Source organism: Porites lutea, chromosome 4, assembly GCF_958299795.1.
Source record: "Porites lutea chromosome 4, jaPorLute2.1, whole genome shotgun sequence".
In the NCBI taxonomy this organism is placed as follows: domain Eukaryota; kingdom Metazoa; phylum Cnidaria; class Anthozoa; order Scleractinia; family Poritidae; genus Porites; species Porites lutea.
The window spans coordinates 10,595,781-10,623,172 of record NC_133204.1 but is presented as its reverse complement, the minus strand read 5'-3'; the positions used below and the strand labels follow the sequence as shown (position 1 = coordinate 10,623,172).

The window sequence follows — 27,392 nt, the reverse complement described above, 5'->3', positions numbered from 1 at the left end:
TTGCGAAGTTACGACATGGGTTTAGCTGGAGCACGTGACTCTTGTCTAGTCCCTGTACGGCGTCTACCCAGGCCGTCTCGGTCAATGCATTTCGGTGATTCGGACCACGTGACCCGAAACGCATAGTCCGCGCGGACAATTGAGGCCTAGGGACCAGGGCGGATAAAGGTTGGGCGGTGAAACGAGCGCTCCGCTCTTCATTTAATGTGTGATGCGGAGTAGGACTGGCACGAGCGCTCTTTCCGCGCTTCCGGTGCGCTTGAAGACCGGCGAAATTTTCGTTTTTGCGAACCGGAAATCCTATTTTCTTTCTGTAATTTCATGCTACAATGTTAAATAGATAGATTCATTTCATAATATTATCAATAAACAGTTTCATATGTTTGTGTCTGTACGTCTATAAGTTAATTTTGTTGGTCGTATAATGCCAAAATTTGAGTTTCATTTGAAAGTGTTGAATACCTCCTCCTTCCACTAAATATCACCTAGTCGTCTTTCGCCGTTTCGTTTGCAAAAGCTTAACACTTCTTAACCTCAATTTTTACATATGTTAAAGGGGGATAAATTTTATAAAACATAACAAAAAATTAGATTGATATATATTGATATAGTGGCGTTGTACTTCTTCAAACTTTGCTTCTCGGGTGCAACGCGCCATGGCGATTCGCGCAATGCGTTGCAAATTCGGCAACCGCATGTAAACAAAATTTATTGAGGTTAGTTGTAAGGTTTTTTCTCCGTTTTTCTCTCTAAAACAAAACAAGATAAACCGTAAAAACTGAGGGGAAACTAATTTTAAAGTTTCGAAGAAACAGAAGGACGTATGAGATGTTTTTTTTCAAAATTAAAAAGAAGGATGATGGTGATTGAAATTAGCATAATTTCACCTTGCACGAGCTACACGCATTCAGTAAAATACACGTCATCTAGTTATGAAACACGATCCACTGTCTTTTAGTTTTGCCATGGATGACATGGATAAGATTTTCCTTCGTGTTTTAGACAGTACTTAGCTTTTTTTGTTTTGGAATAACATCGACATTGGCGAGTAGCAAAACGAAAATATAATTCAGTGGTAGAGTCATGGAAGTAATAAAAGAAACCCTTTGAAAGAGATGTTTGTCTACTCCAATTCAACTAAACCTCCCGCAAAAAATAGCAACATTTGCCTCTCGGAGACAGCGTACCAGCACAAAGGAACGAGGAAGAAGTGCAAGAAAACAAATCAAGCTGCTATAATTCAGCGACAGCGGCAGTGTTTCATGTACAAACCACATCGCAAGCCCTGACCGAAGTCGAAAACAAGCGACATTTCTAAGCAGAGTCCCAGTCCACTGCATCACACTTTTTTGCTCGGACGCGCTCGTTTCACCGCCCTACCTTTATCCGCCCTGCTAGGGACTAGGGCAAGCTCCGCTCCACAACTACTGGAAAAGGAAAGGTAACGGTTGGTAAATAAAATGAATAACGATACTCATTGTAAAAGAAAACGAGGAAAACTGTCTAACTCTGGAGTAAAAACAAACAATTTGGGACGACCCTCTTTTGCCTTGCTCTGTACAATGAGAAAATAAACTTTCTATTGGATTATTGAGAGATTCACGTGAGGTGAACACACTATGAACTAGAAATCCTTGTCCCAACCGGTAGTGTCATCCGGAGGCGTCTCGTCATCGGGAGGATAGTCGTCGAAGTTAGATGCGTCTGTTGGAGACTTGATCTGAAAGCAAAGAGTAAACAGAGAACTTGACAAGGAGGCTGGGCCGAGTTAACTTTCGCAAAGACTTCTGGGACTTTACGAGGGGCAGAGAAAAAAAGGGGAAACCGCTGACCGGAGTGTCAGAAAAACTATGAACGAATTTTGTAGAAGGGAACGACGGATCGATCGATCGCTATTTTCCCCAGAATGCGCTGAGTTGCGGCTGCATGCGGAACTGAGGAACAAGAATTAAATCAATAAACAAACCTTTGGAATGATGGGAGCTTGAAGTTTTCTCTGCCTTAATCCTTCCCAGTTAAAACCGTCAAACCACCTGAAAAAATAAGGACAAAAGTTTAAATTTTGGACTTATGGCTTATCCGAACATTTATTGGGACAGTGTGTTGGTTGATTCTTCATTTTTATCTTGAAAAATTAGATGAAACAACTTAAAGCGATTAAATCAGATGCAAAATCTATAGATACAAAAGAACATGTCTAAACTGGTAATATTGTGATCTGCAACACAAAGTAAGTTGTCCCCATTTTTTGCATGTGTGTGCACAATCTATTTTATCCGTATTCTTCGGTTCCATTATTAAAGAAACTGAGTAAGCAAAATTTCGTTTTTTTTTCGAGTAGGAACATCTCAAGCGCGTATCTCTTTAGCTGTCCCTTAGATTTAGATGGAGCTTAAGTCAAAGCAAAGGACAATGTGGAATTCCATACTTGTTTTTCATGATGTCTTTAAGACCTCCTTTCTGGTAGCCGAGTCTCTCAGTAGGGTTGTCTCTGAAATAAAAATGAGAAATGTAGTAGCGTTTTTATGGACACTACCCGGCACATATATAAACACAATATCGTACGAAAAAAACATATTTAACACTGTTGGGTAGTAACTTTCGGTAAAGACGACGCGTTCAGTTAATTGTAAAATGATCAAGAAGATGCAGCGAACAACTACATCCGAAGGGACACAAAAAACGATTAATTCTGACGCTATGTTCCTTGTCGAAGTCAGTGTGATTCCAAGGTTGATAGGGGACAGATGATGAGGGGGCATACTTATTTTTCATTCGCAAGTTTCGCCCCAAGCAAATCTGTGCGCAAACATCTTTGGAACAAGGGGAGTTGGCGAGAGCAAACATGGTTCTCAAAAGTTTGTTTCTATTAACTAAAAAAGGATAGTCCGCCACTATAAAGAGTTTCCAAAGCGAAGGTTTGGAAAGCAAGGTGTCTGTGAACAGTTGTTACGTCAAGTCAAAAATAGTCTGCGAGCAGTCTTTAACTTTTTTTTTGAGTCACAGTGGATCGAGAGCGCGCGTGAAAGGCGAGCAGCGAAGGCTGGCAGAATTTGCATAATTTTACTGTTTCGCTCGCCGAGCGTGGCTCTGAGGAAAGAAGGGCGGCCACTCCGGCTCTAAGTCAAAGATTCACTGACAGTTTTTCACACCCACCTACAGAGCTTTTTAATTAAGGCGTGAGCGTTCTTCAGGACCTTGCGTGGAAACTCAATCATGTCAATTCCCTTGAGAATAATGTTGTAGGTCTTCATCGGGTCTGATCCAGTAAACGGAGGACTGAGGAGAAAAAAACAGGGACCTTTGTTGGAATTTAACTCAAAACATCTTTTCTATACCTTAATTAATAGCCTGCAAATACAGCTGCCTCTCATGGGCAGATTTAGCAAAGACAACACGACAACAATGACGACTAGCTAGGCACGTAGATCGAAACAACTCCTTGGCCGACATGGCAGAGCAGAAAATTAACCACCGGAAGTCGCGTTCTTTCCCTACCGCGCGCTTTCGCGTTCACATTTGACGTTGCGTTGCCTTTGATAAATCTGTTTAATGCCTTGAAGAATTCGGGAAACTTGTTAGTGGCTTATATTTTCCCGCCATGCGGCAGGTTACGTGAATCGGCTTCGAAGTCTGAGAGGTTCATTTGGCTAAAGAAACAATGATAATAGTAATAATGATAATAATCATAATCATAAATATAACAAAATTCTTAAATCTGATTGGCTATCAACTGCCCTGATTTCAGCCTTTATTACATCCACTTTGAAATCACTGGCTATCCGTGCAATCTGATTGGCTCTCAGCAGTGTGATTTATTCCTAAATCGCACCATTTTTTGCTCTAAATCGCATCTTTTCCAAATCGCGTCATTCATGTTCTAAATCGCGTCACTTCAGTTTTAAATCGCACCATTTTTGTTCTATATCGCATCATTTCTGTTTCGAATACAAAATGAGATGTAAAAGCCTTTTTGTTTCGGCTTTTTAACAAACCGGCTACTCGATCAATAAAATATTAGTACTAACTAAATTCTGCGATTTCAAAATGGATGTAATAAAGTGGTAATTGAACTTCGTGTCGTGCAATTTTGGTCTGAAATCATACTTGTGATTTCAAATCGAACTCGCGCTACGCGCTCGTTCGATTTTGAAATCACGCGTATGATTTCAGACCAAATTGCACTCCACTCAGTTCAATTACCATTATTAATTGGACTATTTAACAGGACAATATTACGCGTCATGCCTAAGTAATTGGACACTACGCGCCATCACGCGCGCGCTTAAATGGCTTTTTTTCACTACTAGCAAAAAAAATTGAAATTTCATCTGTTTTGATTTCAAAAAAGGGCCTTAAATATCACAAATTTTGTTAAAGTTATGATTAATTAGTAACAGAACTTCGTGTCGTCCAATTCAGTCTGTAATCATACTCGTGATTACCATATTTATTCGATTAACCGCCCTGGGCGCTTATTAAATTTTTGGACCTTGAGAGTGGGCGCTTATTCGAGGTGGGCGCTTATTCGAGGCTTGGCGCTTATTAAATTTTCACCATTTTCAAGAAGTGTAACATGTATATTTTGCAACAAAACAGTAAATGGTAATAACAAAACGCGAAGATGTAACAAAGCAAGGCACCTCAATGACGTTTTCGCTACAATTTGTCGGGTAATCAAGTTACAACACAGAGAGGTTATGAAATATATATCCCGGAAATAACACAACACTTACCTTCCAGTCAAAAGTTCAAACATAAGAATTCCTAAAGACCAGTAATCAGATGAAAGATCGTGACCCTAAAGGACAGTACAAGAAAATTAGACTTTCTTCTACTGTTAAATCTGTAATCAAGATCTCAAGGCCCGTTTACACGACCGAAAAAATTGGAACGGCCCGGATAAAAAGACGAACGGCTCCGACAACATTCGACGTGTAAACGGTACTTGACCCGTTCCAGTTGTATCCGTTCCGTTCCTAAAAAGGTCCATAGGCGGCTATGGACCCCTTTCGGAACGGAACCGATAAAAAACGGTTCCGTACCCACATTTTTGTTTTCTCTTCAACGTGTAAACGCTCGCCCTTTTTTCGGTACCGTTCTGTTACGTTTTTTATGAGCCCGTGGTGCTCCACGTCAGTTGTTTAGCGTACGTCACATGGGTGTTGGAAGAAGAAACTGGAAAGTATTCTTCGACACTCGAAAGCTAGCATACCACTGATCGTCAGAGTAAGTGCTGTATGTAAGATCAAACCAAGCGCTTGTTCTTGGAATTTGCCAGAAGCTCCTTTCGACTGTGAAGTGCGATACAAGGGCTGTTAATAGGAGAACCGTAAGCCTTGTTTTTCTCCTAATTCGGTACATTTTCTCAGAAGAACTTTGACGAATCGCACGCGCTGTCAAACGTGAATTTCGTGTTCTCTTCTTTAGAAGAAACCAGAAAAGTGCTTGTAAACCTGCATCCGTGATTGTCGGAGATAAGCACAGTCTACTGTATGTATAAGAGCATATGAACAACTAATCGAAGCAGTTTTATTTAATTATCGCGGGCTCTATCGTTACCGGTCTCCAAGAAAACAACGTGTAAACAGTCTAGTACCCGTTCCAAGGGGCTCTCACGTACCGTGCCTTTTTCTGTCGGGCACATTACAGAATTTGTACGTGTAAACAGGAGATTTCGTCTGGAACCGGTACTTGTTTCTAACCGAGCCGTTCCTTGTCTTTTAACATGTAAACGGGCTTTCAGTCATGTCTCACGTTTCTTTTGAAAGATCTGCACACAAGAACTGCTGTGCTTATGCAAAAACAGCACAAAGGAACCATGTGATGAATCAACACAAGAACTAAAAAAATGTAAGGAAGATCCTCGCAGTTTAAGTCACAACTTATGCGAAAAAAAAGGGTGAAAAGATTCAGGTTTGCCAGGATTCGAACCCCGACCTCTGCGATACTGGTGCAGCGCGCTAAACAATTGAGCTAGCCAGCTAACTGAGACCTGGTCATTATTAAATTGGTTCGTAATGTACTCGGGAGAGGTGAAGATGACATTATGAATACATGAATTTCACAAATACACAAGCACTGTTACCTTGTTGAGAATGATTTCAGGAGCCACATACTCTGGTGTTCCACAGAACGTCCAGGTTTTCCTTCCGAATCCTATTCTCTTTGCAAACCCAAAGTCAACCTTGAGAAAAAAGGACACACCAATTTATTAATAAAATAGTTTTTAATTTTGGCTACTGGGGTGTTCAAGAGCAACCTCAAGAGCACTCACTTGTGGAAAATGTTAGTATCAGTTGAGGTAAATTAAATTTTTCTATTCTAGGGTGACGGATGCCAGTATACTTCCAAATTATGGCATTTCAGCATTTTTAGAGTGCTGTATACTGAACCAATAGGAAATTAAATGGGGCGAGATGCTTCAATATCCGCACCCAAATTCTCCTAAGTGATCTCCATACATTTCCTCAAAGAATTAGTTGAGAGAATTTGATAAAAGATCAAAGCATTTTCCATTCAAGTGATCACTTTATTAATTCTCATAATCTTTACTCTTGATGATTTATGGATAAAGTTAGAAGAAAATTGATGCTGGTCAATCTTGAGACTTCAAAGGGTTAAAGACAAATCGTTTTCTTCTGTTACTTACCAATTTGCAGTAACCTTTGGAATCCAAAAGTAAATTCTCAGGCTACAAAAATGAAGAGGTCAAATAATGGGTTGGTTGAATTGGAAAACATAAGATCAGTCCCGCAAGAGAGCAACCATAAAGTCAGGAAAATATTACCCCGAAAAACAGGATATATAATAAAATCGGGAGGGTGTAAGAGAAAAAGGCAAAAATGTAGAAGAAAACAGAAGCCGGTCTATTGTACGTCGTACACAATGAAGTTCTCAGAGACACTAGCGAAAGCCGCTTAACATTTTAAGTGCGGACGCAAAAGACAAGAAATACATTTCTATATTTGCAGACCCCTTTCCCTAACATAAACTCCTCGAATCTCTGTCTAAGCCGAGAGTGAGCCGGCAAAAGGCACAGAAACACAGCAAATACAAAGAAGGAATACCAACCTTCAAGTCCCTGTACACGATGCCTCGTTCATGCAGATACGTGAATGCTTCTATAACACATCCTACATAGAAGCGCGTGGTTCCATCGTCAAATGATCCCCTGAAAGCAGAACGTTTTTTTTTTTTACAAAGATCTTAGGGCTACAGTCTATGAAATTACTGCATTTATACTGGTTTTATCCAAGAATATCATATAATGAGAAAGAGGGGCTCATAATATTTGATTTATGACTTACTTGTCTCTGAGAATGGTCCAAAGTTCACCGCCTAGACAAGCTTCCAAAAGCATGAAGAGATATTTATTATTCGTAAATGTCTTATATAACCTGAAACAACAACAGACAAATCATATGTGAAAAAATGAACGCCTCTCCTTCACCCCTTGCCGTCAATAACTTTCCCCATCCCCAGGAAACGAATTACTGAGCCCTCCATCTTCGTAAAGTGTCGTGACAGCCTCGGGGCATGCTCGTGAGTTCATGAGTGTTCTTGCGATACTCTGATTGGCTAATACTACTCCGACGTTTGTCGATTTAATACTCACTGGAGTTACAGGAACAAGTTTTTGACTCCCAGGAAAAAGTTGTACTTTGACGACTCAAAACAATGGAAAAAGGCAAGAGGGTTTGTTATTCGAGGTAAGTGCAACGGTTGTGAAATCATAATTTTTATCGAGCTGCAATGTTTAATGGACTTTTAGACGAATTTCTCTGCAGTCATTAGACTTTTAGCACTATTACGGCTTGTTTTTAAAATTTAATTTCCTCGCTCATGCTTAGTCTGCAGGTTAACTTAAGCTTATAAGAAAAGAGATAACTGTAGAAACAAAACGGAAGCAAATAAGCCGAGTTTAGTCAAAGAGTGAAAACTTAATCGGTGAACAAGTCTGCCTAATAATAAAGTGTTGCTGGGTATAAAAGGTGCATCATGATGCTTCATGGATTATGTTGGGTGCGGTTACACTAGAGCTACCCTTGGGAAGTCTAGCTTGGGTTAAGTTCGTTTTTGGTTTTCATCACTTTCTTTTTTGCGGCTACACAGCGACAAAATTGCCCAAGAGAAAAAAAAATTAAACTTGAAGTCCTTGTAAACACTGAAAAAACTAACTGACACTGACTAAATTGTAAAACGTTTTCGATCATTTTTATCCATTGATAAAAAAACCCACACATCAATAAATTAAATTTGCGCTTAAAAAAGGCAAATTGTCACCCACTACTGACTAGTCAAATTGCTAAATTGTAAAACGTTTTCGATCATTTTTACACTTTGATAAAAAAAACCCACAATTCAATAAATTAAATTTGCGCTTAAAAAAGGCAAATTGTCAGGGTCCTCAAAATCGGGTCCAATGACATCTTCTGGACCGAATTTTTGACCACTGTTGTGGAGAAAACTTCTGCATGTTCCAATTTGCTTTTGACTTCTTTAGTCATGAAAACATTCACAGGAGTGCTCGAAATCCTGACGCCAGCTGGGTTTGTTCTTAGTAGTACCGAGTTCAAATTATCAGCCACACTTGTAAAATAGCCAACTGGCTTACCTCCTACCAGGTGGGATTCCAAACCTTGTTATGTTCAGTTTGAAGTATTTATTTCATTATCCCTGAAAAGCTCCATGAGGGGAGAGGATAATTAGGTATCTTTTTTTATCTATGGAAATTTTCCCGTGGCACTTTCACCTTGGAAAATTGGACACACAAAAACAGTTGCTTCCCTGTGGGCAACAGCCATTTGCCCATGGGTAAAACTGCTAGTATAACCGCACCCTATATTATTGTGCTAAGGCCATTAAGGGTATTATAAACTTACTCAAAAGGCTAGAAAATAATTTGTCTCTTACCTAACAATGAAGGGACAGTTGGATTCCATCATAATTTTCTTTTCGGACATGATGTGTTCTTGCTGTCTTGTTTCAACAATGTGGTGTTTCTTAAGAGTCTTTAGTGCAAATGTTCTCTTGTCATTAGCAAGTTGAACCTGAAAAAAAAAAAATTCAGAAATTTGAAGTTGACAACATTTGTAGGAACAAATGCTGGCTTTTCTAATTATTTATGTGTTAGTAACATTGGATGAGGTCTCTGTGATATCCTAGATAATCCAGGTCAATATAAGAGTCATCAGCCAAGACCGATAACAGTCACCTCGACCTTGGTTATTGCACATTTCACAAAAACCAAATCTAAGAATTGTTTAATTATAAATTATTTTGAGGAAAATAACCTAAAACATACTTTCAAATGAACACAGTTTGAAGTTGCTCTTGGAAATCAGGCTTTGCACATGCAACCTACAGATAAGTCAGTTGTCTGCTTGCAAATAACTAACTAATCTCATGGCTGTGCTCTAGGCAAATTTTACAGACGCCCAGTGCTTTGAACCAGTGAAATCCAGGTTGCCCAGCATATGATTTTTCTAAAAAAATTAGATTTTCTAGTAACCAGGAGAAAAGTTACGTGCCAGGGGCCTCCCCGTGCTAGAGCACAGCCTCGAATCTGTAGGAAGCACTGAGTTCCAAAATTAACTATAAGCTCTTAGCCATAGAGAAGACAGTTAGTGAGTACAAAGTATAATATATAGATACATGTAAACCTAGCTAAAGCAAGCAATTGTGGCTGTCAACATCAAACAGACAAATGAAACACTCACCAGTTCTACACGTCCAAAACCTCCAACACCAAGGGTCTTAATTATTGAAAGATCCCTTAAATTCACTTTGGCAAACTCATCCTGCTCTGCTTTTGTGCGACTGAAAAGAAATCACTATGAATCATGTACATGCACAAAACTTAAAATAGTGACAATATATACCATCTTATATTATTTTATTGCCTGATTCTGATTGATTTGACTGGTGTTCTGATCACTGATTATAACAATCGATGACAAGTTTCTTTTGATGCATGGTTGATGTTTCCTGAAAATCATGTGCGTTATATTATGCACCTGTTGTTAAAAATAACAAACAACATTTATACTAAACTCTTATTAGAAATCCTACAAAATTCTCAAAGTGGGTTGCCTCTAGTCTTATGCATCAAAAGCATACAGTTAATATTGTGTGACATGGATATCCTGCATAAAGTTGGCCAGTCACATTTAAAGTCGAGTGAGGAAATCCAGTGATCAACCAAGAAAGCCTAAGAAATTGTGAACAATTTTTGGACCATTGACCTTAGTTAAGCCCCATTTACAAGAGGAAGTTTTCTTTGACAAAATAATTTTACACTTGAACACGTGTTTGTGTAAAGGGGAACACTTAACAAGTTTCAGGAGACAAGAGACAGAATGAGGAGACAGCATGGCCAAGTATTTAGGGCTTTAGACTTGCAGGGCTTCCCAGAGCGTCAACTTCAAGTCCCACCCTGAATGCTAGCTGAATTTGTTCATAGTATTCCCTAGCGCCATGCTGGTAAATGGCTAATTGGTTTGCCTCCAGCCAGTTGAGACTCGAAACCCTTCTTTGTTTTATTAATTTTAATTGTTTTAGTCAATTACTTGGCCCCACTAGTCTTTGGGCTATTAGTACTGCCCAGGGTAACTTCATTGCCAAGTCACTTCAACCCGTAATTAATGTTCTCTCTTCACTCTATGCAGATGTTAATGGTTTCCTGAATCCCTCAATAATAACTAATGAAAATTATCGTCCAGATCTTCTTTTCCCAATCTAGTCCAAGTGCCTATATGTTCTAGAATTAATGGTCGGTTTGGAGTCTAACCTTAATGCACCTATCAATGTAAATCCCGTGGGGGGGGAGTGCGGGCAAGGGGCGGGGATTTGATGCCTGAGACTATCCCCGTGTCGGGCTTTTGATCGTGCGAAGCGACCCCGGGGTCGGGACATTTGACTTTGACCGATAGAAGCCTGGTATCAATTCAGAAGCGGTAACCAAGTCTGTCCCTCAAGGCTTTCTGAAAGTCACGCTGTTGGAGAAAGTTATAAAGTTTTCATTTGTTTTAATCGCCATAATCAGATACTTTACACTGTCATCTAAACAGATAATGTCTATTTTGAGAAAGTTTTTATCTTCAAGTTCCCATCTGATTGTAAACCTCGATTGAAATCGAATTCTACCATGAAAGTCAGAGGATTTTTTACAGGTCTTCGATCCGACCTGTTCCGACATGTTGAGCCGATGTTATAAAGCATTTTACGTTTCATTAATATAATAGCACGGTCAATCTTCCTGGAGTGATTATGCTGTTCAAAATAAGAGATTCTAGTAGAGAGAGGAAATACTTAACTACAGCGAGTAATTTAACGGAGCTTACGTTAACCTTAAATAAAAGTAGTAAGAACGTACTTTTGAAATGTTCTTTCATTCGTTTTATATAGTATTATAGTATTGTTTGTTTAGATTTTTTCCCTGGAGTGGGGGCTTTTTTGACACTTTTGATTGACCTTTCGTTTCCCACCATGGGGAATTTGATCAAAAAATTTTAAAATTTGTCAAATCCCCACCCCTTGCCCGCACTCCCCCCCCACCCCACGGGGTTTACATTGATAGGTGCATAATAACAATGCAGGGCGTAAAAAAGAAAAATATCTGATCTTGATCAAAGAAATGAGTAGAAATTACAGATGTGTGAAATTTGTTAATCTCTCCATGAGCTCCTTTGGCGTTTTCTTCGATGAATGCTCCACGTTCTTAGACATGATGAATGACATTGGCATTGACAAAAAGCAGCAACTTTATATAATCAAGAAAATGATAAATATAGCCATTAGAGCAACATATTACATATTTTGTTGTAGAAATAGGAATTGGGATAGAACAGACTTAATGCAATTTTGACTTCTTTTCTTTTCTTTTTTTGAATAATCCAATCTCAAGCAGCTTTTGTAAATTGCCTATACATACAAGATTTACAATTGTACATTCAAAAACACAAATAAAGTTTCCAATATTATTATATATTTTTTTTTCTCTTTTTATCAGGAAAAATTTATCATAGAAAACTTGCTTGTGTAAGTGGGCTTAAGGTCAAGGCAGTCTTCAAGTTTACAAAAGAAAAAGTACAAAAAACCAAAACATTTATCTGTAAATGCTGCAAAACAGGACAGCATTGAGTACCCTTATAAGCTGGGGTTGCTTAGTGCAAAGATGGCTTGAACATGTACATTGTGAATGATAGATTTTTAGGGTACAGCTGAAGTACAGTGGTCGTACAGTGAAGGGATAGAGCAGTGTTAACTCTCCCAAATGCACATAAAATTTCAATAATTGCAGGCTGCTGACCACCTGCCTTTTTCTGTGAGCCTACCAGGCATGTAAAATTGATTACAATAATATCATGATGTTTATTCCAAAATTTTTAATTAATTTTAAATATATTTTACAGTATTGACCTTTGAATTATGATAGGTTTATTTTGCAAGATAGTTATTAATGGTTATTAATTAAAATGAAAATTGATGTTATTTTTGTTATCAAACTGATATTTCAGTGCTTCAGGAGTGTTAAAAATGAACATTGGAATTAATTCATTTTTTTATATTTGTGTAAGAACAGTTAATTTGTGTACCAACCTTTCCATTTCTTGGATCATTCTATGTGGTTAAGGGGTTATAAGGAACAAAAATAATAATGTATAAGTTGGCTGCCAGAAAAGAAAAATGTTCAGACTTAAACTGATATAAAATTAAAGTTGGTCAGTTTTAGGTGCAGTTAGTGGTTCAGATAATATTACTCTAATACTGTAAAAAAATAATTAAGAATTTATAAAAAGAGAAGATTTTTCACAGCATTATCTGTAGATTCATTATGGCCCTTGTGAATAAGACACGAATTTTTGTGACAATGAATTTCAAAAAATATCAGAATCCCTAACTTTGATCCTTATTAAACACTTTATTACTTAACAAAAACAAAGTCTTGATGCTATGGGTCTCTGCAAAGTATATGTCGTAAAAATCTTTATAGGTAACAGTTTTTAAGATGTAAAATTAAAATGCTCAAGTCAGAAACAAAGAAAATGTAATGTTTAGAGCTTACGAATGAAAAACAAGCTTATTCCAAATTAAATTTGAATTAAAATTACTTTTACTACATATACCCAGTAATAATGTTTCTTTCAAAAAAGTATTTTTCTAAGTAATTGAAGTAATGATCTTCCTTTAGGTGTTGTGATCTTAAAAATTTAAATTAAAAATTAAAACAACATCATGAAGAAATTTATTCATGTCTTAAAAATAAAATAGTGAAGCATGTTTGGTAAATGCACTCCCTCTCATGCATGGGGATTTTACAGGTCACTTATTTCACACAAGCCTCTAAAAAACAACTATTGAATATCAAAGCCTATTCCAAAGGCCACTTAATCAAAACTGGGCCTGTTATGCAACCATTCATGTGATTTAATTTGGGTATGCGTGAAATATTTCAAGTTATTTGAGATGAAAGAATTAGCACCAAGACTGGCTTTAAAAACAAGGCTTACTGTAATTTAGGTGATTCAGAAATGACCCAATCAACCCCAGATGTAGCATATGCCCCAGTTATGTAAGTAATATTTTATTGGGGCGAGACAAGTTAATTGTTACCTGAGCATCTGAGGCTCTACTCCTCTTTTCTCATCACTATATTTGTCTGTTTTCATGTCCTCTAAACTACCAATATATGCTTCAAAAGCTCTGTAAAGAGTAATACAAAATAATACTGGTCAAACTTTGGATCATTTTGCATTTTCATATGATTACAATGATAAAATTACTTGAAGTGTACTGTGATATGCTCCTAGTTTTCTTATGGGTTGAAATATACATTCTGAGTTCATTATTTTAGCTATTAAATTAAACTATTTACTAAGCCTAAAATAATAGCATAAAATCCACACCTGTTGAATACCATAACAATATTGCAATATTTACTACGTCTTTATGATGTCCCCGAATCCATAGGGTTTTTAAGAATATTTTTGTACTGAAATGATTGAAACTCCCCCAAAAAGACAGACTTATCTTGCAGACAGATACATTTTAGAAATGCAGGTGTTTGCAGATCTGAAATCTGGGGAGCGTCCTTCCAAGTTTGCCTCTTAACAGACCTATCATGAATCCATCCTAATTTTAACACAAGCACAGAATCAATCCAATCCAATCTATTTTTAGCAGTCAGTGGTTATAATAGTGCAGAAAAGGTCAAAGGCTGCATCTGAGCAAGATACCAGGGGATTTTCTGTTGGTACTGTACAAAAGAATTTATTGGTGACAAATATGTACTTTATTTGAGCAGTCACTGTATTTTGCATGAAAGTACTACTATTAAGGAAAACATTTTTATCTCCTTCTCAGGCGTGACTGCCTTTTTTTGTGTTCATCCAGGCCCCATGAAGGTCTAGCCATTTGCAAGGCAAAGACAGTGCCTTCATTTCTCATGCTACAGTGGAACCTCAACATAATGAGGTGCCAAGAGAGTGGCAGAATTTGTTCGCTATAATAAGGTTTCATTATAAAGAGGTTCTTTTTTATGTATTTTACTATTTCTGGGATAAACAGTTCAATCATTTTTTCTACTGAGGAGTCCGCTATATAGAGGTTCATTATACCGAGGCTCCACTGTATTTTAACATCCTTTGTTTTAGTCCAGGCCTGAGAATGGAACATGTGGCCTATGGCTCTGCAGTCATGTGCTCTACTGAATGAGCTAGTCCTGTCATGGATTTCACTCTTAAGCTTTGTAAAAACTTTTATTATGTATACTTACTCTCTGTCTAACACTAAACAATCAACACCTCCTTTGCCTGCAATGCAATTGGCTGTCCGCAAATCCTCTCTGCCAAACAAAACAAACAAAATAGTAGTTAAAAGTAAAATGACAAAATGTTAATAAAATCATTCTATAAGCTTCTTGTAAGTGGCTACATGTATTTCGTGGATATGACATACTCAGTGGTCGTAACAGAACTGACTGCAGACACCAATGAAATTCTTGAAGTTAGCAAGAATTTTTCAGTGAGCTGCCTCTTAGAAGCATCATTGCTAATGAAAGGTGCACCGTTATACATTTAAGACTGATAAGTTGTAAGCAGGTCTCAAAAGTTTAAGATCTCAACATTAAATGGTTCAGTTAAAGTAGCTGAAACATCACAGCCATATTTGTAAAAAAAAAACTTTTGATCAGAATCTGTATTATTATGCAGCTAGGGTACATTTACAAAAAGAATAAGACTTTAATTAAAGCAGGACTGACAGGAAAGCTTTATATAGAAATATTAAAGCAAGATTCAACCCAGCTGGGTACTTAATGTTGCAAAATCTTGAAATCATTGGGACATCCTGTGACAAATCTGTGAAATACAGGAAATTCAACATAAACGTAAACATACCCTTTGAGAGCTTTCTCTCCAAAAAATTCTCCTCCTTGCAGAGTGCGTATATGCTTGGGGTCAGCATGAACTGAAGTTCGCTGAGTAACATTAACCTGTGGGAAAAGAAAATGTACTAGATTCTGATCCAGCTGTGTGAAAAACTACATGATTATGTCCCAGGGTTCTTATTCACAGTAAAAACAATTAGCATTAAGATATCCCAAAAACCAACAGGTCGTAATAGACATAGGCTCAATTTCCGCTGCTCTCTCGGTCCTCCCCAAGAAGAGACAGCTGGACGTGAGAGTGGCCTTTGTGAGTGAAATTACAACAGAAATGGACTTGACAGTCGTCTCTTTCACGTTGGCTGTCAACCACCACCGTTGCAGACTGAAAAATAATTAATGAATATGGTTGGCTGAATTTCAAAAGTGTACCATTTGCCAACATCTCTAAGCTAACACTTTCCTTTGTCAATATTTCAAGTTTTTAAGCTGAAAATGCTCTAAAACGCGATTGCATGCCACATCAAACAACACCTATGCATCCGCTGTTTAAAATCTGCTCCAGGAAAATAAATTTATGCACGCCTGCACCATTTGAGCAGGCAATGAGCTGATTGTTGGTAATTGACGGTAGCAGACTCATGCGTCCAGCCATCTGTTTGGGGGAGGAGCACGGGCTCATTTCCCGAGCAGCAGCTGATAATTGAGCCTATAATAGACACTTTGATGTACAGCTGTACATCTGTCTACAGCACAAAAATTGTGAAATGCATGACAGGTGTTGCAGCTCAAAACTGATCACTTTGAGCCAGCTGCAGCAATTTCAATGTTATGCATTCTCTCTTGAATTGTTAAATGACCACAGCTGCATTTTGTTCCTTTGTAAAAACTGTCACTATCAGGACATCAAGATGTACGTGCAGTTATGCGCTCAAGAAGGGAGTGATACTGTTGGAGGGCTGTCATCTATTGGAAGCCTTATTAGCCAGCTTGCAGATGGATACAAGTCATCTTTAAATTATTTTTGAATGGCACATCTTTAAGCCCTAACAGGGCCTGAAAAAAAGTCCCGTCCGGCAGTCTGGGACAAGTAGTTTTTCTTGTTGGGAAAGTAACGCTTAAAGCTCACTTGCCCGATGCGTGAGGGCCCAGGCAAGTCATTCTCCAACTAAATCATTACCTAAGACAGGCAAGTAGTACGGGCAAGCACTGCCATAAAGGTGATCAGCATAAAATTTCTCTTTGTAATATCAACAATGCTTTATAAAGCAGAGTGGTCATGGGAATTAAAGACATCATCACAGAAGATGAATCTAATATTTATTATTGATACTTCAACAAATTTTCCCCAGGACCTCTACAAAGGTATATGGACAACAAATGAGTATTGAAATTTTGATATTAGGGTTTAAAGACTTGAATGAGTTAGTACCTTTCCTTTCTTGATGATGAAGAAAGTATCTCCTCTAGCACCCTGGCGTATGATATACTCTCCTTCATCATAAGATACCTGTAGTTAACATAATATATGTAAGACTTATGCAATAAAGTAGGTCCTCTGATCAGTTGGATGGACAAAAATTATTTGAAATACATTCATTGAACTGAAATGCATGGACTAATTTAGACAAAGAATAATATTAATTTTGATCATTTTTTTGCAGCCAAAGTACAACAACTTTACCTCCTCAATGACATCAGCAACTTTTGACAGTATGTCTTCACGAAGGTCCTTCAAAAGCGGAACACTAAAAAACCAGAGAATACCGCGAAGTTATTCAAAAGCATTGGACAGTGATTATGGATGTATGGATGGTGGACCTAATGAACAAGATGCATTGACTGGTGATACTCTTACAGTGAACTGCATATCATTTTTTCAGGTGCGTTCCTTGTTTTCCTGTGTTGAAATTCATGTTCTCTTGTGTGATGTTCATACATTTCTAATAGCATAAGTGATGAGGTGTCAAGATAGCTGTGTAGTATCTATATTAGTTATTCAGGGAATTCATCTATTATCCCTTGGTTGGAATTGATCGTTGATTAGTATGTCCGCTTTTTCCTCTTTTCCATCCAGTCCTTGGGTCATAAAGAGGTTAAAAATTATCAGTTACTTGACTGTAAGAACTCCAAGGAAGACATAGTATTATTAATAATATTTAATACCAATGATAATAATAATAATAATAATAATAATAATAATAATAATAACAATTTACACTACTAGTACTGTTACTGTCGTTCAGTCTGTTGGGATGTTTGTTCATATTACTTAATGGAAGCAGGACCTTTTCATAGGATGTACACTTTTCTGTTATCATGTTCTTTGAATTGTTATTTTAAGAAATAGAAATACTATGCTGTAGTTGTCATTTGTTGCAAAATTCTCAGTAATTGACGTCTTTGTGATATCTCATGCAATTAGTGTTGTGAACATCAATATGCTGTCATTCCAAGGTTTTAATTGTTACTTTCACACTAAATGCAACGCGTATTACAGAAAACGCTGTTGAATAACGAATGCCTGTGTTGTTGAGATAAGTTCCTTGAAATTCTGTTGATTAGGCAAGAAAAAAAGTGTTTGTTGTCTATTTAACGAGTTTCCATTTAAAACAGGGACAAATAGTGACTACAGCCTTACTTTTAAGTTAGAGATGCTTAGTTTGCTGATTGTCATGTCCTAGCTGCTTTGCGAAATTAAGTACCAATATGCAAGGCTTTTTCCAAGAGTTGTTGCTAAAAAAAACATCTCCTTTGTCAATAGTTTTTAGGATTTGACTGATCTAGCTTGATAGTTTTGATTAAAAATGAAAATCTCATTACAACAGGAATGGTTCGGCCAGTCAGTTCTGAGACAGATAGAAAGCATCTTAGTTAACACAGACCTCCATTTATATGGGACCGTCTCTGGTCCTAAGTGTTTGTGTAAATGTGGTTTGATGAAAGTGACATATGGTGTGTGAAAGCAATTACACACATAATGCCTCACCTCTTCAAAAAGTCCATGTGTTCCTTTTGCCTCATCATTCCTGTCTTCATCATTATTGTTTGGAATGTTTGTCTGTCAATTGCCCACATCCTAACTTCAGTCTCAGCTGAAAAAGAAACCATTAGAGAAGAGTTTGACATACTGCCTGCTAAAGCCTTAATGATGCTTAATTTTTTTATTATAATGCAATGACTGGGCTGTGATCTGGTAAGGCCCTGTGGCCCCTAATGGTGGCATTTCTTTTGCTCTTGAGCGACTAGGAAATCTTGGCACCCTAGCAACGTAGGGTGAAGCCCTGTGGCCCCTGCCAGCCTTTCTCTTGCTCTTGGGTAAACAGGAAATCTTGGCACCCTAGATGTCCTAGGGTAAATCCCTGTGGCCCTGCCAGCCTTTCTTTTGAACTTGGATGTGTAGTAAATCTTGGCACCCAAAGTGTCTTAGGTTAAAGGCACTGGGCTCACTGCACATTCACCAATAAGGTATAATGAGTTTATTACAGATACGGTTCCAGACACTATACAGAAATCCCTGTGGGTCAAATCAGTGGTTCATCAAGTCTCCTACGCTAACCCTCAAAAGGAGGGAAGTGGACTTGTACACGGGGTGGGCCTGCAAGATGGGCTGTAGCCACCTCCCATCCCCCCCTCAAGCTCAACAGATTCCTCACTTGAATAAGAAAAGAAACCCATCAAATTAAGAACAGTGCATTCACTGTTTGACTCTTCTTATGGCTGACACACATAAGTACATGTTTGCATACCACTACAATGTATCCAAAAGACTGAGCTACTAAAAGTCATGTAATAGCCAAGTCTTTTGGATACTCAAGCCTTAAAGAGAGCCTGGCTATCTACATTAATTTAACAGATTTATAAAAACAAATTTACCTTTCACGCTGGCTGTTCTTGGACATTTGTACAAAATGGCAAGTTCTCCAAAAACTCTGCCAGGGCCCATTTGGCCCAGTACAGCCCCTTCCTTTGTGACTTTGACTTTACCATCTGCAAAGAAAAAAAATTTGATTCACACACAGTTATTTGTTTACCTCTTACACCTTGAACACATCAAGTAAAGATTATTCATCACTGACTGCAACTTATTTTAAATCTGGAATAAAATCATGTGGTGTCGCCACTCGAATGAAAGCTCTTTGGCAGAACTTTTGTAGTGATTTTTTTAGAGATTTTTTTTCTTTGGCCACAATAAAAAGGCTAATGCAACAACAAAAGTATGACAGACATCATGGATTAATCTGACAATAAAGCTTTTCATTGATCTGTGACCAGAAAAACAATGATGGGATTACATTACGCTGGTCTTGGAAAAACAACATTGACTTTTAATCATGTAGTGAATTAAGGAGCACTAATAATGTTGTAGTCAAAAGCACAATGTGGTCTTTGAAATTGACAGTTAGTGATTCAAGCTGTCCACACTGTTCTCTAGACCCTTTATGAACAAGATGAGTGTGAAGGAGACTCCAGTCACAGCTAGGGATTTAACGGTTACAACCAGGCAACAAAAGTACTTTGAATGTCCCTTATTTCTGTGATCCAAGTGTACAATTGGGTACCAGCAGCATAATTCCTGCCATGGAATATCATTTTGTTAAAGACTTAGGTAACAGGGACGCCCTTTCTGGGTTGTGAAAAGCCCTACTTTCAAATGGGGTCGAGTACAAAACCTTTTAAGGCAGTAAAAACCTTTATCTGCATCAGAATCAAAAAATTCTTTCCATATCAAAGACTTAATTTGCACTTTCTCTTAAGAAAGCAGCGTGCAAAGAAAGTCGTGTCCGATAGCCAGGGGCTAGTGGACTTTGCTATCGGGCTAGTGGTTTTTGTTCTTAACTTGCCCGATGGACAAGTGCTGTTTTTGGGGAAATTCAAATTACAGAAGGATTGTAATCAATCCTGCTAATCAAAAGGGTTTTGGGGCTAGTTGAAATGTCTTGTGATCTAGTACATACTAGGTACAGCTTGCCCGAATGGCAGGCTGTAAAACTGGCTTTTTTTTGCAGCCTGAGAAAGGCAAGAGGCTAGGAATAACTAGGAAATGGCCTACTGTTCAAATAGTTTAAAATAACTAATTAAGTTACCTTCCAGAACATAAAGGTGAGATCCTTGTTCTCCTTCCTTGATGACATATTCATCTTTTTTGCATTTCTTCTCATACATACACTCCATAACTTCGCGAATTTGGGATGCTTCCAGTTTCTTGAGGAAATCATTGTCCAAAATTGCATCTTTAATAAGTTCTTTAGATCTACAAGGTAAAAATGTAAATTAACTTTCAAATGTATTTGGACCCATTGGGAGAGATGGAAAAAAAAAACACACTCTTGATAATGATGGGCTGATTTGTGAAGGTGTTTATTTGATAATAAGTCCAGGGTGCACAGACTATTGCTGCCATAAAAACTAAGATTTCTAAGTCACTTATCCAGTGTAAAAGTAAGCTACCAGGGGCCACTTGGCTGACAGCTACAGCACAGCCCAGGGTGTACCAACTTAGCAGTTATGTTAACCCTTTAAGTCCCATGAGTGACTAACATTAATTTTCTCCTGAGAATATCAATACATCGTCCAGAGAAAAGGTTACCAGAATTAATAAAATGATTACCATCAATTGTACTTAATTGTTTTATTAATTTGTTTTGTCTCTTGTCACTCGGAGATACTAGCAGCAATGCTACTCTTTAAATCCAAATGTTGAAATAAAAATTATCTATCTACCTATCTATCTTACCACGGGAAAAATGCGACTAACTCTGTCAGGGAATGTATGAAGATCAGTGTGTAAGAATATGTATGTGGATAACCCTTTAAGCCCCAGTATCCACATACAAATTCTCCAAACTGATCTCCATACATTTCCATAAGGAAGTAGTCCTGTTGAGAGAATTTGATAACAGATCGAGGCATTTTCTCCTTGGTGATCATTTTATTAATTCTCTTAACTTATCTCTTGACAGTGTGTGGATAATGTTAGGAGAAAATTGATCTTGGTCACTATTGGGACTTAAAGGGATAGGGGAGTTAAATGGTTAGCTACATGTAGGGTAATCATGAGAGTCCGCAAAATGGAGTACACTGCAAAGGCTTTTAGGGTTTGTAACTTAAGTTGCTATGAAGACCACTATAGCTCACTATTAAATTGCATTATCGACAAAACGCTGAACTAAATGTTGCTTTGTTGTCTCTTTAATAAACTAACAAATGTTTAACCCTTTAAGACCTAAGAGTGATCAGCATCAAATTTCTCCTTGTAATATCAATGCTTTGTAAAACAGAGTGGTCATGAGAATTACGGACATGATCACACAAGATGAATTTGCTTGATATTTTATAACCTTCTCCCCACTACTTCTGTAGAAAACGAATAGGGGCAACAAATGAGAATTCAAATTTTGATCTTAGGGTTTAAACGGTTAAAACAGACACTGAAAGAAAAGCCTCAGTTGCAAAGAAAGCTGAAAATTTTATGACCAAAGGTTCTTTGAAGCAGAAAATGATTGTCAGTGGTTAAACAGTATTGTTTACTTTCCCTTTAATGGCACTTCCACAAAGCATGATGCAGAGGACATTGGATCTACCCCATACAATATAAATAAAAAAGATAAACGCTTCTGATTATTTATATTTGCTTTTGTCAAGGGCACAAACCAGAAGAACAATTAATTAAAATATGCTCAGTGATCGATGACTTGATCACCACCAAGTGGAGAGGTGATACTTGAACTTGTTCAACTTTCCATTCTTCTTATTTGCACAGTAATTAAAACCAACAGTCCAAGAGAGGAAAATTACTGAACACACATGAAAACTATATCCAATACTTGTCATCAGTGAATACTCGTTGTACAATGTAGTTAATTAGCTGGACCTTCAAGGCTATGTTAATTATGCATTAGATAACTGCAGTACCGCTTTCAGATATTGGGTTGTCTTTCGCAGTTACCAACAGAAAGCCAACTAATTGTCCTGATGTAATCATAAATTGCTTAACTTTTATTTTTACTAAAGATTATGACCAATATTTAGGCCTCATAATTTTAAAGAAATCATTTTTAACGGATCACAGAACTGACTAAATACCAGATTCACCTTGTTTTATTCTTGTTGTTCCACAAGAACGATCAAGAGCAGCGTTTCAAACACATGAATTCAATTCAGTTATAATATTTTGCTATCCTTTTTTAGATAATGGAGACCACAAAATCGGAAAATGTATCGTGTCCTGTAATTTTCTTAATGAAAGGGGAAAGGAGAACTTTGGCAAACTATATCTTATAACTAACTTAAAACGAAATATGCTATACTGCAGAGTGATTAAAATAATAATAACAAGCAGAGAAATTGACTTCTTAATTGGCCTTTCGGTGAAAAGGTGATTTATTCACCAAGAATATTTGCGTTGTCAGCGTTCATAAAACCAATCTACCATCAATATAACTATAAGTTTCTAACCAAACAATAAACAGTCTTACTGCGAGTAGACTGGATTTTAGAATGAATATTCGCCTGGTAGAATATATGTAGAAGACCGACCTCGACAATACTGCTATGAAATGTCTCGAAGAAATCTAATTCCAACACAAAACTAATAAACAACAGGGACCTTTATACAAAGTTAAATGAAATTGCAAAACCGCAACGCCTTTATAAACGTAAACGCTGCGTTTATGAAACAGCATGGCTCATATAACAGGCAAAAATCGCTACAAAAAGGGTTTTTATGATCGGCGAAATAAAGGAATAGCATACTGATATTTTGGTCATAATATGTAACAAGCGTCTTTTTCAAGAACAAAGATAGCATCAAAAGACTGGTCTAAGTCATGCCACAAATGTTTAAGAGACAAAACAAAATGTCATTAAAAGGCGGAACTTCATTAAGGTATGCACGGAGTTAGCCGTGTAGTAAAAACTGAGTGATCAATCGAAATAAGAAGCGACCGCATGAAAATGTTTACACAATGACAGGAAAACTAAGGCTAATTTCCATCTGGTATTTTTTGCCATCCATCTTCTGTGTATTTTTCTTTGAAACAAGCCAGAGAACAAGCTGGCTGGTTATTCCATAAAACGACTCCTTTTTCAGTATGTTTATAGAAATTCCCTGGGGCTTCAAATACTGATTGTAACTTTCACTTGAAACAAAAGCTGTAAGATAAATGTAAATATATTCTTCTGTAAAACCAAACCCCCTCTAGAGAGCCGACTTTTCTCAACAAAAAATCAATCGGTAACTAGCGTGTTTATGCTGCGGTTTCCCGATTAATGATGGCGCCTTTCGTTGCAACCAAGAAAAAAACAGCGAGGGTATAAAATTAAATGGAAAGCTTTGCTCCGATCGATCGACATATCAAGTAGATATGTAGAAATGACAATCAAACTTGCATTCAATCGTTGATGCCTATTTCAAAAGCAAAAGTGTACGCGTGTCAGTCCCCGGAAATGTTCACTTCACGGCCCTTCTTGGCGTGTTTCTCTACGACGCGATGCCACCCTTTCTTTTAGAAGTCGCGTGCATCGTACAAAACTAGACCGTGCGTAGCGTACGTCTAGCGCGTCTGGTAAAACATGTAATCCAGGCCGTCGCCTGATCTACATGACAGAAAGACCAAAAATATGCAGCTTAACAGAAACAAAATTAAAATTATAATTACTGAATGAACACGATAGTTTTTGACAGAACGCGGAAAGATCACGTTCATATCTAATCTGCGCGTTTGCTCGCCTTCAGTGGTCGAAGTATTAATCGGAAAGGATGTCAATTTCAGGTAACACTGGCTGCTCGATCGAAAAACTCATGAAGCGTAATTAAGAGATAAATAAGTACTATCCCTTTGGGTTGTAAGTGTTTTTAACGTGTTGGAACAAGCAAACTTAGGTTCACAAGCTGTTGAATCACCCTAAAACGTCCGCAGGAAAAGCTAGTATTCCAAAGAGCTAATAAGAAAATGTTGAAAATTTCGAATATCAAATGTAAAACTAGATCGAGCGAAGGGCGCGCGGACGTGTGTAAACTCGGACCCGTAATCGATCGCAACAGCGGTTAGTTGTCGATGTGAGTGTGTAATAAAAACAACAACGAGCCGTTCATTGGAAAATACTTTGAAATTCCACAACAAAAAACGTCATCGAGTAAGGAGCCAATTCACCTCTCGCGAATTGGCTTTGCGTGTGACTAACATAAGGTCAAACGAAATGGACATGTCGGTGACGCTCGGCGTTTCACAGCGAAATGGACATGCCACCAGATCAGAGTGTACACCCAACACCAGTCAAAACACTGAGCAGAGACCTAACCACAAGCTAGCCTAATATGTAGAGATCAAAACGAAAAAACGATAATATCAATCGCATAATCAATTGCCCTGTGCGAGGCGCAATTTTTTACATGCTATTGCGAATAATTCAGGCCGGGTTATGATAAAGACATTTTGATCTGTAGTCAGTTATAATTTTTGCGTTGGCGTCGACTCGATATGGCTGGCTATAACCGCAGATGCCAAAAATCATAGCGTAGTAATAATACCAGCGATCACGAAATAAAGCTGGCACGTTCGCCATAAAATGTTTTCTTTGTCAGGTAGCTCTTTGATGTCTCCAAAGATCACAAAGCTAGACATTCAAAGCCGGTTTGTCTACACCACATGATCGATAGCAACCTGGCGCTAGCTGAACCTCAACTGATTCTAAACTAACATCATGGTTAAATTACTTAAGATTCCTTGCCTTTGGCTTTTACTGTGTTTCTGAAGCGGCTTGGAAGCGTCGTTGAAGGTTTTATAGCTCTGCGGCTCGGCTGAAATACCTTGGCGCTGATTTCTGCTTCGAGTTGCTACGGCGGGTTGCAACACGGACCGATACTTATCCAGCTCGCTCTCCAGACGCCGGATGATTTCGTTCCTTCTTTTCAGTTCCTGCTCCAGGGCCAGGATGCGGCTATCTTTCATTTTCATTTCGGTATTCTTTTCCTGCAGAGCTTGCTGCAGCTCTCGCAGACTACCCATTTTCGCTAAGGCTGCTGCAGGAGTACCCCGCCGAAAACACAAACACCCTGCCTTCTCTTTGCTGGCCGCTCGGCCGCAATGCATCACTCGACGCGTGCTCGAGTCTCCAATGGAACACTGGGATTACTTTTGCTGTTGTGTCAAAAATGAGACGAAAAACACTTTCGAGGCCTCAGTTGAGTTGAGCGCAAAATCGCGGAGAAGTGTTATCGCCACCCTCCCTGTTTATGAATTCATCATCAATACCGTTGTGCAGTGTAAAACATCCTTAAATATGTTCTCAAAGACGTGGTCGTAAGTAATTTGTATGCTAATTATAGATTGACAGCACCGACGGATGTACTGCCCTCGTTTAGGAAACCAACTGCTCTTGGCAGTAAATTGTCAGATAGATAAATGGTTCTTCTTGAAAAACTGCAAATGCCTCTTAGCTTTTCAAAGAGAAATAATTAGCCTCATACTGTTTTAAATTCAATTGTAGTTTGTTTACAAGGGAGATTATGCGTTGTATTGGGCGTCGACTTCGAATAGATCAGACTCCTCTTATCTGGTACGTGAGGCCTATATGACGCCCTCTGCCGGTTTAAGTCTCCTCATTTACACCTTGTCTCTAAGGTCTTCTAATCCCTTCAAAAACGGACCTTATTCTAAGAGAATGGACATCGTAAGCGATACATTTGCAGTACAAAGGGACACGTTCAGTTCCCAAGACAATTACATATAATCTCTCAGCTGTGTCAGTTTTGAGATAAAACGAAGTCATAACTATTCACCAAAAAATTAAGGCCAAGCATTGATTTATTGTCTGAAAGTGGAATAACTCAAAAGAAGCGATGGCAAAAAACAAAACAAAAAAGAAAAAAAACCGGAAACGCGGGCATGAAGTTCTATTGGACCAACAGGTTCTAAAAGAACACACAATTCCTACACAATTGACTCTTTGTTTTCTTAATCTATTTCTTCATGAATGCAATTGCTGTTTATTATTATTCCCCCTGCTTGTCGCTGTTTGCATTTCCTATGGCGCGCGGACTTTCGGACTAAAAGCGACCGGATCTCTATCGTCAAAATCAAGCGTCCTTGTCAATATTAGATCATATAAGAAGGTCATCAGTCAATAATCATCCGCTGACAAGTGGAAATGTCGACTAAAATGGTCTCTTTTCTGTCACTAGAAACGTGCTCAGTAAGAGTGTTTACAAAACAAAATACTTTAAGGCATTAAGACTGTTGACATTTCATATCAGAGAGCATTCATCATATGTTGAAATTGTATGCAGTAGTTTGAAAATGCCAACTAACTATTGTCAACAATAATCGATTTTCAGTTATAATTTTACGTTTTACTAGCTTGTAGATTTTCAGCGAAATCTATTGAAAAATTGCCGTTCGTAAGTTATTTCTCCAAAACGGAGGATTTAATAAAACATTACCCTCTTGAAAGTCAACCATTCGATCAATTATTAATTCACATAAAATATGAAATGTGCTTTGCGAAACAATTAATTACCACGCACCATTCGCTCTAGTACTTTACGAATTTTTAGCTGGAGACTAGATCAAATGTGGCGGGATCCTGTTATGTCCTGTTTTTCCGTCGTTTTTGCACTGAGAAGAGGGAAGCTTGCTGCAAGATTTTCGTAGTTTAGATAACAGGTTCTCTAGCCGGCTGATTTACACCCTTGACGTCAGTCATATCATATCAGGTGTGCTTTTAGGTTTACGTATTAAGACAGTCTGCGCGCGCAGAGGTCGCACATCCTTTAAGGCAGGAAAAGGAAGATTAACCTCCACTTGACTTTTCATAATCAATGAAAGTCACGTAAATGGATAGCTGTTGACAGGGAACTATAGGGAATTTACGCAACGACGGCATCGTCGAACATCAGACGATTTTGCACGTGCATGACACTGCTTTGCCGTCACCACGCGACTACTGTACGTGTCCTGAGGCGACGTTTTAAGAAGGACGTGATGATGACCAATTTAAACTT

General features: G+C 38.0%; 1 protein-coding gene across 5 annotated transcripts in view; it reads right to left on the bottom strand.

The window, feature by feature from the left end:
• Positions 1-1,371: 1,371 nt before the first annotated feature.
• LOC140935823 (cGMP-dependent protein kinase 1-like) overlaps positions 1,372-27,392 on the bottom strand; it is a 45,539-nt gene continuing 19,518 nt past the window's right edge. The window contains exons 1-21 of one of the 5 annotated variants that reach the window (XM_073385394.1): positions 25,121-25,522; positions 20,476-20,642; positions 19,265-19,378; positions 18,378-18,483; positions 17,073-17,136; positions 16,821-16,898; positions 15,402-15,496; positions 14,780-14,848; positions 13,618-13,707; positions 12,604-12,624; positions 9,723-9,822; positions 8,917-9,053; positions 7,311-7,400; positions 7,075-7,174; positions 6,653-6,694; positions 6,089-6,187; positions 4,737-4,801; positions 3,157-3,279; positions 2,429-2,491; positions 1,967-2,033; positions 1,373-1,720 (exon numbers count right to left, since the gene is read on the bottom strand). In XM_073385394.1, coding sequence (XP_073241495.1) covers positions 1,625-1,720; positions 1,967-2,033; positions 2,429-2,491; positions 3,157-3,279; positions 4,737-4,801; positions 6,089-6,187; positions 6,653-6,694; positions 7,075-7,174; positions 7,311-7,400; positions 8,917-9,053; positions 9,723-9,822; positions 12,604-12,624; positions 13,618-13,707; positions 14,780-14,848; positions 15,402-15,496; positions 16,821-16,898; positions 17,073-17,136; positions 18,378-18,483; positions 19,265-19,378; positions 20,476-20,642; positions 25,121-25,482 — 2,148 coding nt within the window. In that variant the 5' untranslated portion in view covers positions 25,483-25,522 and the 3' untranslated portion in view covers positions 1,373-1,624. Of the gene's footprint in view, positions 1,721-1,966; positions 2,034-2,428; positions 2,492-3,156; positions 3,280-4,736; positions 4,802-6,088; positions 6,188-6,652; positions 6,695-7,074; positions 7,175-7,310; positions 7,401-8,916; positions 9,054-9,722; positions 9,823-12,603; positions 12,625-13,617; positions 13,708-14,779; positions 14,849-15,401; positions 15,497-16,820; positions 16,899-17,072; positions 17,137-18,377; positions 18,484-19,264; positions 19,379-20,475; positions 20,643-25,120; positions 25,523-27,392 lie in introns of those variants that run through there. The other 4 variants (XM_073385390.1, XM_073385392.1, XM_073385393.1 and 1 more) reach the window with 4 other exon arrangements.